This window comes from Microcaecilia unicolor, chromosome 10, assembly GCF_901765095.1.
Source record: "Microcaecilia unicolor chromosome 10, aMicUni1.1, whole genome shotgun sequence".
Lineage (NCBI taxonomy): Eukaryota > Metazoa > Chordata > Amphibia > Gymnophiona > Siphonopidae > Microcaecilia > Microcaecilia unicolor.
This window is the reverse complement of record NC_044040.1, coordinates 79,946,189-79,958,265: the sequence shown is the minus strand read 5'-3', so window position 1 is coordinate 79,958,265 and position 12,077 is coordinate 79,946,189. Positions and strand designations below refer to the sequence as shown.

The 12,077-nt window shown below is 47.0% G+C and overlaps 1 protein-coding gene across 1 annotated transcript in view; it reads left to right on the top strand.

The window, feature by feature from the left end:
- The window catches only part of PPM1H (protein phosphatase, Mg2+/Mn2+ dependent 1H), a 407,312-nt gene that overhangs the window by 316,574 nt on the left and 78,661 nt on the right, over positions 1–12,077 (top strand). Inside the window, 1 exon segment of the mRNA XM_030216868.1 lies at positions 306–424. Within this exon segment, the coding sequence (XP_030072728.1) occupies positions 306–424 (119 nt within the window).

Below are 12,077 nucleotides of genomic sequence, written 5' to 3'. Positions count from 1 at the left end.
ATAGAATCCTAAATTTAAGCTGAAAAAGGAGACAAATAGGTTCTGAAATTTAGAAATTCAGCTTATTTTTTTATTACTAGCGGCCTCAGAGAGTTTACAATTATATAATGGGAACAAACTTGCATCAAATTGTCATCAAAGAACCCCTTTAGTTTTTTCTTTTGCTAGCTCGCCCAGCCATTGCGCTGATATCCTACATTGAAAAGAATAAATGTGGATGGTTGTAGGCTAGTTGCTCATAAAATCAAAGCAGGATCAGTATGCTTGCTCTGACGTTGTGGCGGTGTGTTTTGTCTCGCCTACAGGCATTCATGCAGCCGCACTTATTAGGAAATGAATTTACGCATTTAGAGTTTCCGAGGAGGATACAACGCAAAGAGCTTGGAAAGAGGATGCTCTTCAGGGACTTTAACATGACAGGCTGGTAAGCATATACTGTGCCCTTTTCAAAATAAGAACTCTGAATTTAAAACAAAATTCTTACTCAGATCAGAACTTTCCTTTTCTAAATTCAAAGCTCTACTTAAGAGCCACTTTTTTCATTTGGCATTTAATTTGTCCACCGACAGCTTATCCCACTAGACATATGGCTGTATAGAGTTGAATGAATGAATGCTTTTTAATTAATTAATCTCTTGTGCAAGTGTGCTTTGATTGACTTTTTGTTTGATTATTTTCTTTCCTATCACCTTGATGTATTTCTTTTCCTCCCTTTTATTGCATTTGGGTTTTTTTTAATTTAAATGCTTTGATCTTGTTATTGTAAAGGCTGGGTATCTATAAACATAAACAAGGGTATTTTAGTGCATATATATGAGAAACTAAGAGGTCTTTTACTAAGCCATGGTAAAAAGTGGCCTGCAGTATTGTGGGTGCGTGTTTTTGGTACACGCTGGGCCATTTTTAGCCACAGCTGGGGAAAAAGGCTTTTTTCAATTGGGGCAGTAAATGGCCATGCGCTAGAATTAAATGTAGTGTGCGGCTATTTACTGCCTGAGCCCTTACCGCCACCCATTGACCTAGCAGTAAGAGCTCACGTGCTACACGTGCGATACTCATACAGCACATGCCAATGTGTCCACACTGGTGATTACTGCTGGGAACACCCCCTGCGATAGAAAATAGAAAAATATTTTCTACTGTGGGAAACGGCGCACGTCAAATTCGACATTACTGCCGGGTGGGCACGCTAATTGGGCGGTAGTGTCGATTTGACGTGCACTACCTTGGTAGCCTAACCGCCACTTTGTAAAAGGGCCCCTAAATTATTGTTCTTGTTTAAAACATCTTTCATTACAAAAATAGGGTCATCACATAGGTGATAAGTAGATACAAGAGTGACTTAAGGAAGTTTTTCTTTACATAGAGTGATGAATACCCGTGTAAGTGTATAGTGAAACTGGGCCAAATTAAATATACATTCTTTTCACCGGAACAGCTAAAATCGTTTATAGAAATGAAACAAGTGAAATGATTTGTCTGGAGTTAATGCAGCTTTACTTAAAATTGTTTAGTTCCTTGTAATTACTTCTCTAACTCTTCCCCCCCCCCTTTTTTTTTTTCTTTTTTATTGGGGTCTAAGGAAGGTCTCAAATTATATTGTATGTATAAATGTTTAAAATATTACATTCCTTGTCATCAAGCAGATGAAGCCATTACGTATGGGTTATGTCCATCAACCAGCAGGGGAGATAGAGAGCACTCAAACTTTCACAGTGCCCTCTTGGCCAGCTAGCTCCACTGCCTCTTCAGTATTCTCTATCTCCCTTAGCAGGGTGGCTGCAGCTTGTTCGAGCTCCAGAAAAATCTGCCAGGAGGTGGTTCCTGGCTTGCCAGTTGTTAACCGGGGTGTTGGAGGCTATAGCAGCTTCACTTTAAAGGCACATAGGTTAGCCTTTCCCTGCCTTACCCATACCTCTGTGGATGTGGACATATTGCCTTGCTTTCCCTGTCCTTACCCACCAAAAGTCGCGTTTTTAAACGCAGAGACGCTGGAACAGAGGTTTTTGACCTGATTTTCAGCAGGATCGTAGTTGTACACTAGATCCTTTGAGGTAAGAGTGTTTTCCAACTCCTCCGGGGTGGGCCCGCGATCGGGGCGATTTTGGCGCGAAACCGCCTTTTTGGATTTTACCGCCGTTTTTCGGCGATGGCTGCGGACAATGTAAAGCGCTGTTCCACTTGTGGCAAGCGCAAATCAGCAGCAGGGCTCTGTAAATCGTGCTGTATTGGCGTAGGAGCCGGCCCGAGCATGGCGAGCGATGTTTCTTCCCGCTCTGAGCTGGCAGCGGGCGCCATTTTGCTTACACCGCATGGCGGGGCCTCCGTGGACACGGAGAGACCTGAGCCGGGTGGGGCACCTCGAGATGAGGTTATTTCAGGAGTGGCTAGCACCGGACAGGATTTGGGTACCCAGGGTGAGATTTTCTCCCCGGATTTTGTGCTTTTGCTGCATAAAGCATACATGATGAAAAGAGCCCTTCCTCAAGGGTCGCCTGAGGCTCCTCTGATTGCCCCCCCCGATGGATTGTGGCCTGGGACTGCCCAGTGAGGCTTTTTTCCCGGATGCTTGGCCTAAAGATAAGTGCAGAAGGGTTAATTCCCCTTCAGATTGTGGTGCACCTTCCCCCCCCCCCCCATGGTCGGGGTGTGAGGATTCGGAGAACTCTGACAGACGTTCTTGCTCTGAGGAACCAGAGTCAGGTGTGGAATTACCACAGGATCTGGATGATCCCTCCGCGGTGAGGATTTTCCACCGTGATGAGCTGCCAGCGCTTATTTCAGATACCCTGCAGGCCCTCTCGATTGAAGATCCTGACAGTGGCATGGCCTCCTCGGGTAATCCCAGGATGGCTAGTACCAAGAAAGCTGCTCGGGCCTTCCCTTTGCATGACTCCATCCTAGAGCTTGTTTCGGCTCAGTGGGCTGACCCCGAGGGACCTTTGAGAGTTTCCAGAGCTATGGGGCAGTTATACCCTCTGCGTGAGGGACATATGGCTCGTTTTCAAATTCCTACAGTGGATGCCCTAGTCACTGCGGTGACAAAGAGAACTACCCTCCCTGTTGAAGGAGGTGTTGCCCTGAAGGATGTTCAAGACCGTAGGCTGGAAACAGCGTTGAAACGGTCCTTTGAAATTGCAGGTCTCACTGTTCGGGCGTCTGCATGCAGCTGTTATGCTGTGAGAGCCTGCCTAGCTTGGCTGCAACAGGCAGTAGCTCAGCCCGGAGATGGAGCGGAGCCCTTCTTGGATGTGGCTCCGCGGATGGAGGTGGCCTTGTCCTTTCTGGTTGATGCCCTTTATGACCTTGTCAGAGCTTCGGCTAAACAAATGGCAGTAGCAGTGGCGGCTCGCCGTCGTCTGTGGCTACGACACTGGGCAGCGGACATGGCCTCTAAGCAAAGGTTGGTGAAGTTGCCTTTTCAAGGACTTCTCCTATTTGGTGAGGAGTTAGAGAAAATTGTGAAAGGCCTGGGTGATCCAAACCCCAGCGCTTGCCCGAAGATAGGCAGAGGCCTTCCTCTAAGGGCCAGGCGGTCCACTCCTCGTACAGACCTCACTTCCGTGAAGCTAGAAGGTACCGCCCGGGGCGTTCTGCTGGGTTCACTTCACATGCCCGTGGTCAGCAGAGGAACTCCTTTCGCTCGGACAAGCGTTCCGCAGCCGGTGGCTCAAGACCAGGAGTTCAGGGGCGACCCTCTCAATGATGGTGCGCCGGCCCTCTCCTCGATGCCTGTCATCGGAGGACGGCTTTCCCTCTTTGTCGAGGAGTGGGCCAAGATTTCCTCAGATCAGTGGGTTCTGGACCTGATCAGAGATGGATACAGAATAGAATTCAACGCCCCAGTAAGAGACGTGTTTGTGGAGTCCCGATGCGGTTCTGCCGTCAAACGGGCGGCGGTGGAGGAGACTTTTCAAGGTCTGATTCAGTTACGGGCAGTGACCCCGGTGCCTCCCGCCGAGCAAGGCTGCGGCCGATACTCCATCTACTTTGTGGTGCCGCGAAAAGGTGGGTCCTTTCGCCCTATTCTGGACTTAAAAGAAGTGAACAAGTCCCTGAGAGTGCGGCATTTCCACATGGAATCCCTGCGCTCCGTCATTGCGGCGGTTCAGCCAGGAGAGTTTCTCACGTCTCTAGACCTGAAAGAAGCTTACTTGCACATACCGATTTGGCCCCCCGCACCAGAAGTTTCTGAGGTTTGCAGTGTTGGGAAAACATTTCCAGTTCAGGGCCTTGCCTTTTGGCCTCGCCACAGCTCCCCGAACCTTTTTGAAGGTAATGGTGGTAGTAGCTGCTTTTCTCAGGCGAGAAGGTATCAGGGTTCACCCGTACCTAGACGACTGGCTCATCAGAGCAGACTCTGCAACAGAGAGCTTACAAGCTACAGCCAGAGTGGTCTCAGTACTGCAATCTCTAGGCTGGGTCGTCAATATGGCCAAAAGTCACCTGTCCCCTTCACAATCTCTAGAGGTTTTGGGGGCCAGGTTCGACACAGTCTCGGGCTATGTGTTCCTACCCGAGCTAAGGTGGTGCAAGCTTCAGAATCAGGTCCGTCTGCTCCTGAGGATGCCCCGCCCGCGAGCTTGGGACATTGTCCAGCTGCTGGGATCGATGACAGCCACGATGGAAGTGGTACCCTGGGCGAGAGCGCACCTGAGACCTCTACAGTATTCCCTACTCCGGAGATGGTCTCCTATTTCTCAGGATTACCAATGCAGACTTACTTGGCTCCCTGCGGCCCGTCTCAGCATGGAGTGGTGGCTCTCGGACAGCATGCTGCGGCGTGGAATGACGCTGACGCTCCCCGTTTGGTGCCTAGTGGTAACAGATGCCAGCCTGAAGGGCTGGGGCGCACTCTGCAAGGGGAAGCATGCTCAGGGTCTATGGACACCCGAGGAGTCGGAGTGGTCCAACAACCGCCTAGCGTTGAAAGCGGTGTTTCAGGCGCTTCTGGCCTTTCAAGTGACCCTGGAAGGATTGGCTGTCAGAGTGATGTCGGACAACACGACAGCAGTGGCCTACATAAAACGACAAGGCGGCACTCAGTGCAGAGCTCTAGCCGCGCAGGCTGAACAGATTTGCCACTGGGCCGAGCTGCACCTTCAGTGTCTGTCGGCAGCTCATATTGCAGGTCAGAACAATGTGCAGGCCGATTATCTGAGCAGGCATCAGATCGATCCAGCAGAATGGAATCTGGCAGACGAAGTATTCCTGCAGATCTGTGCCAAAAGGGGCAAGTCCGTAATGGATCTAATGGCAACAAGTGCCAATACCAAAGTCCCGTGCTTCTTCAGCAGACAGAGAGATCCTCGCTCGGCGGGGTTGGATGCCTTGGCTCAACCCTGGCCTCCGGGTCTACTTTATGTGTTTCCCCCATGGCCCTTGATAGGGCGCCTGCTCTTGCGGATTCGGCTGCACCCAGGAGAAGTGGTCCTCATCGCCCCGGATTGGCCAAGGAGACCTTGGTATGCAGACCTCTGACAGATGCTCCTGGAGGCTCCTCTGCCATTACCTCTGGTACAGAACCTGTTGACTCAGGGATCGGTAGCCATGGAGGACGCCGGCCGCTTTGGTCTTACGGCATGGCTATTGAGAGGGCGCAATTGAGGGATAAAGGTTATTCCAATAAAGTTATTTCCACTCTCCTGCAAGCCCGCAAGCGGTCCACTTCCGTGGCTTATGCCAGGATTTGGTGCCTGTTTGAGTCTTGGTGTGCTTCCAGAGCCATTGTTCCAATGCGGGCTCCTGTCTCGCCGATTCTGGACTTTTTGCAGGAAGGTGTACAAAAAGGCTTGGCCTATAATTCCCTGCGGGTGCAGGTGGCAGCATTGGCCTCCCTTCGTGGTAAGGTGGAAGGCGTGTCTTTGGCTGTTCACCCAGATGTGGCACGGTTTCTTAGAGGGGTGCTTCGGCTCTGACCTCCAGTGCGAGCACCCTGTCCAGCTTGGAACCTGGGGCTAGTTTTGAAAACCCTGCAGGCATCTCCTTTTGAGCCGCTTCGGTGAGCGTCGGAGAAAGACTTGACACTGAAGGCCGTTTTTCTGGTGGCCATTACCTCGGCGAGACGGGTGTCAGAGCTCCAGGCGCTGTCCTGTAGAGACCCATTTCTGCAATTTTCAGAGTCCGGAGTCACGGTTCTGACCGTGCCTTCCTTTATGCCTAAGGTGGTTTCAGCCTTTCACTTAAACCAGCCTATTTTCTTGCCCTCTTTTTCAGAGGAAGAGTTTCCAGAATCTTTTGGGCAGCTGCACCTTTTGGATGTGCGCAGTACTCTGCTGCAGTATCTGCGAGTTACTAACTCTTTCAGGACTTCTGATCATCTGTTTGTTTTGCTATCTGGTTCTCGCAGAGGGTCTCTAGTGTCTAAAGCCACTATTGCCCGCTGGCTCAAAGAAACTATCTTTTCAGCTTATCTGCTGGCCGGCAGGGTTCCGCCTGTAGCCTTTAAGGCACATTCTACTAGAGCGATTTCTTCCTCTTGGGCTGAAACTGGAGCACTCTCTCTTCAAGAGATATGCAGTGCAGCAACATGGGCTTCTAAGCTCTCCTTTGCCCGACATTACAGGCTGGATGTGGCTGCCAGGAGGGATGCGCGTTTTGGTGCACAAGTGCTAGCGCGTGGTGTGGCTTGTTCCCACCCTATCTAGGGATTGCTTTGTTACATCCCATACGTAATGGCTTCATCTGCTTGATGACAAGGAAGGGAAAATTAGGTTCTTACCTTGGTAATTTTCTTTCCTTTAGTCATAGCAGATGAAGCCATGAGCCCTCCCTGTATGATTGTCTGTATGCTGTGAATCTGTTTTTCAGGTTCTGTTCTAATTTTCTGAAGTTCCTTCCTTGGGAGAAAGTTGGAAAACAATCTTCAGGATTCATGTTCATTTTAAATTTAGGAGGATGTGTTCGTTCCCCTCCAGTTCTATAAATAGGAGGATGAGTTCATTCCCTCCAGTGTGTTGGGAGGATGTGTGATTCCCTCCAGGAGGCGCGTGTGTTCCCCTCCACTTATACAATAAGGAGGATGAGTTTATTCCCTCCAGGAGGATGTGCATTCCCTCCTTTATGAGTTCATGCCCTTGTGATGGGCCATCGTTCGCTGTGAGGAAAGCTCTTGTGATTCCCATTGCGGTTTGCCATACTGCTTTGGAAGCTTCAAATACTGAAGAGGCAGTGGAGCTAGCTGGCCAAGAGGGCACTGTGAAAGTTTGAGTGCTCTCTATCTCCCCTGCTGGTTGATGGACATAACCCATACGTAATGGCTTCATCTGCTATGACTAAAGGAAAGAAAATTACCAAGGTAAGAACCTAATTTTCCCTTCTTTATGAATATTTAATTTAATGTTATGTGAAAATTTCAAATCTAAAATAATAAGTTTTCATTTCTACCTGCATTTCTGAACAAGGTAATCCTTGGCAATTGTATTTAAAAGCATAAATAAAATTTAAAAAACAAAGAGAAAAAGCACAACTGCGCCTTCAAGACAGAAACAACAGAAGTCCTCTATTTCAGTATGACCCAACACAGGCCGTGTTTTGACGCAAACCAGTAGCGTAGGAAGGGGGCAGGGGGCGGTCCATCCCGGGTGCACGACGCTGGGGGGTGTCGGCTCCGCGCTGGTGCACTGCCCTCTCTGCCCCGGAACAGGTTACTTCCTCTTCCGGGACAGAGAGAGCAGTGAACCAGCGTGGAGCCGACACACCCCTGCAACGTGCAGTCAGGGTGGATCGGCCCATCCCTTGCCGCAGGTATGCGCTTCGGGGGTGGGGGGGTATGCGCTCCGGGGGGAGGGGTGCGCTCCAGCGGGAGGAGGGTGCGCTGTGCTGCACCCGGGTGGGGGGGGGGGGTGCGCAGCAGCAACCCGCCACGGGTGTCAGCTCCCCTCGCTACGGCTCTGATGCAAACCACACCTGCCTTAGGTGTCCAGATTCAGTATCAGATATGTAAACAGGGAGCTCAATAAGAGCAAATTCTTAAGTCAGTAAACAACTCCCAGCGTAGAGAAAGTCATAGATTTGTAAAAGAACGCAGTCACATATAAAATAGGACCTTTGCTAAAATAGCACAAGTTCTGTAAAATAACCCATCTTAATGGTAGCCCATATTAATAACTTCTCCCCTGAGCCACTCAGTGTCGGCAGCCTTTTCAGCTGCAACTATATTTAGCTGGAAATTTGCCCGAGATCAATGGCTAAGATTATCCAGAGATCTTAAGTACTCAAGGGCTGGATGAAAATGGTCTCCACAGTAACCTAACGTATGGAGATAAAAATACCCACAAGGCAGAAAAGAGTGGTTATGTTTGCTCACCTTGGGGGAAAGGGCAGTTTTCAAACAATTTTACATAGGAAAACACCTTTTAAATATGTGTTTTATTTTATGATTGTGACGCTAACCCAGTGGCCACTTAGGGTCTATCCCCAGCACAGCTCGGGTCCGCGTGCACCTGGGCATGTGCTCTAACCCTCAACGTCTCTTTGCCACACTGAACTCTTTCCTTAAAGTGCCTTCACCACCAACTTCCCCTTCACTTTCCCCCCAGACTCTGGCTGAGTACTTTCATGATAAGGTTCACAAGACTAAACTTGAATTCTCAACCAAGTCATCTCCACCTCTCCTTCCCTTAGTCCATTCTCTCAACCCTCCAACCCCTGCCTCCTTTTCTTCCTTTTCTGAAATCACTGAAGAGGAAACTGCACATCTTCTTTCCTTCTCGAAACTAACTACCTGTTCCTCTGATCCTGTTCGCACCCATCTACTTAACACTACCTCTCCTACTGTCATCCCTTTTATCTGTCATATCCTCAATCTTTCAGTTTCCACCGTGACTGTTCCTGATGCCTTCAAACATGCCGCAGTCACACCACTCTTTAAAAAACCTTCATTGGACCTTACCTGTCCTTCCAACTATCGCCCCATCTGCCTCCTCCCTTCATATCCAAGATATTTGAACATGCTGTTCACCACCGTTGTCTTGACTTTCTTTCATCTCAAGCTATCGCCCCATCTGCCTCTTCCCTTCATATCCAAGATATTTGAACATGCTGTTCACCACCGTTGTCTTGACTTTCTTTCATCTCAAGCTATTCTTGATCCACTTGAATCTGGCTTTCGCCCTCTTCATTCAACTGAAACAGCGCTTGCTAAAGTCTCCAATGACCTGTTCCTGGCCAGATCCAAAGGTCTCTATTCTATCCTCATCCATCTCAGTCTATCTGCTGCTTTTGACACTGTTGATCACAGCCTACTCCTTGATACGCTGTCCTCACTTGGATTTCAGGGCTCTGTTCTTTCCTGATTTTCTTCTTATCTCTCCCATCGTACTTTTAGTGTATACTCTGGTGGATCCTCCTCCACTTCTATCCCAGTGTCAGTTGGTGTACCTCAAGGATCTGTCCTCTTCTTTTCTCCATCTATACTTCTTTCCTTGGTACTTTGATCTCATCCCATGGTTTTCAGTATCATCTTTATGCTGATGACTCCCAGACCTACCTCTCCACACCAGAAATCAACAGGAATCCAGGCCAAAGTATCAGCCTGCCTGTCTGACATTGCTGCCTGGATGGCTCAGCACCATCTGAAACTAAAGATGACCAAGACTGAGCTTCTTATCTTTCCCCCTAAACCAACCTCTCTTCTTCCCCCATTCTCTATTTCTGTGGATAACACTCTCATCAGCTCGTAACCTTGGGGTCATCTTCGACTCCTCTCTCTCCTTCTCTGCACATATTCAGCAGACTGCTAAAACCTGTCATTTCTTTCTCTATAATATCACCAAAATTCACCTTTTCCTTTCTGAGCACACTACCAGAACCTTTATCCACACTCTTTTCATCTCTTGCTTAGACTATTGCAACTTGCTTCTCACAGGTCTCCCACTTAGCCATCTCTCTTCAATCTGTTCAATCTGCACGACTAATATTCCGCCAGTGCCGTTATGCTCATATTAGCCCTCTCCTCAAGTCACTTCATTGGCTCCCTATCCGTTTCCGCATACAGTTCAATCTCCTCTTTTTGACCTATAAGTGCATTCACTCTGCAGCTCCTCAGTATCTCTCCACTCTCATCTCTCCTTACACTCCTCCCCGGGAACTCCGTTCACTGGCTAAATCTCTCTTATCTGCACCCTTCTCCTCCGCTGCTAATTCCAGACTCATTTCCTTTTATCTTGCTGCATCATATGCCTGGAATAGACTTCCTGAGCCAGTACATCAAGCTCCATCTCTGGCCATCTTTTTGATGCTGCTTTTAACTCTTAACCCTTACTCACTTGTTCAGTACCCTTATTTCATCATCCCACCTTAGTAATTCTCTTATCTCTTATTTGTCCTGTTTGTCCTAATTAGATTGTAAGCTCTGTCAAGCAGGGACTGTCTCTTCATGTTCAAGCGTGCAGCGCTGCATACGTCTAGTAGTGCTATAGAAATGCTAAGTAGTAGTAAGTAGTAGATAAAAAAAGGTAAAACCTTTTCTGTAAGGAATGTGACTCTACATATTAAATCCAAATAACTGGTTTGCTCTGTGTGCAGAGGAACTATGAACTGATTATAAACTATGGAGCTGCTCAGCTATATGCATATGGAATTTAAAATTGCACGTAAAGCAAGAGAAGCAGCTAATTTATATGCTGGAACTTTTATGTGTATAACCTTTGTTTTTGTGCTGGTTTATTTAAAATTTTTAAAAAAAATGTGCCTGCCTGAGCTCAATTCAACCGTCAGCAGTAGGAATTATGGAGATTTTCCACAAGACAGACAGAAAAAAAAAGAGATGTGGGTATTTTGCCTATGAAAATTGTCACTAAGTATAAAGTGGCCATGAACTTTGCCCCTACTTTTTCTTGAGTAAAATTTTGATGTAAACAATTGTATGTAGTTTTGAAAATCCAAACTGACTCTACATATTACTAAATTGCATGAATAAAATTTACTTGATAAAAGAGTATTCAAGAACTCAGTACTACAGTGGATTCCAGTCAATTGGGACACATCAGGACTTAGTATTTTGTCTCAATTAAGCAGCTTCCCCAGATAAACAAAGCTCTAAGGGTACCCCGAGAAAAGTTTAATTTATTCTGAAACAAAATTTGAACAAAAGAAAAACAGAGTTGCAAAGCACTGATAAATACACAGTGAAAACTGTACAGTAAAAGTAAAAAAAAATTCATTTATGAGTTGCACATTGAAAATAGTAAAGTATTAACATTGGAGGTACTGATCGAGCGTACCTTGACAAGCTCTCTTAATTGACTGTAGCTGAACAAAATCGACACAGGTCTGTAGTGCAGTTAAAGGATTGCCTTCCTGCATCAAATAGTTTTAATTCAGAAATAAATCTCCTGGCATCCTAGTTTGTCACTTGTTCAGGCTCAGTTGTGTCATCCTCTTCAGTTTCCTGATTTTCTGATGACTTCAGATGTCTGGCTGAAATTTGCTCAACGATTTCATCCTCACAACCCTCTTTTTTGTTGTAACATTGCAGATTATTGTCAATGAATGAAAATGCTTCATAATTTTCAATGTGGTATTCTTCAAAAACATCATTTTCATTTTCCATAACATTTTCAGCAGTATTTGTGTGCCCAATTTGGGGCATTTAAACCCACAATGAGGAAAACAGTTCTGAGTGGTTGTGATGGTAACATTTTGCCAGCTATCAGCAATAAACTGGACCACTTGTAAAAGATCAGTCTTTGCACTGACCTCTTTGCAAAAGATGACGTGAGCAGATTTTCTTCAGTTGCTTCAAGGATGTAAGTTACCAGTTTAGTGCAGTATAAGGTCTTCAGATTTTGTATGATTCCCATGTCCATCAGATACACCAAAAATGTGGTGTTGGGAGACAGAAATTCCACCTGAATATTTTTCAAAGAGTCGATGTGTGGGTGCACTGCACAATTAGGACTAGCACAGTCCTCCTAGACTTGCTTTGTAATTCGATGTCCTGACTCATTAACCGTTTCCTAAAAATTTCAGATGTCATCCTTGCATTTTTGGTAGCATGATACAGAACAGGTAAACTTTCCATACTAATCCCTTGAAAACACCAGGTTTGCCCTTTTTCCAATGACCGGAAGCTT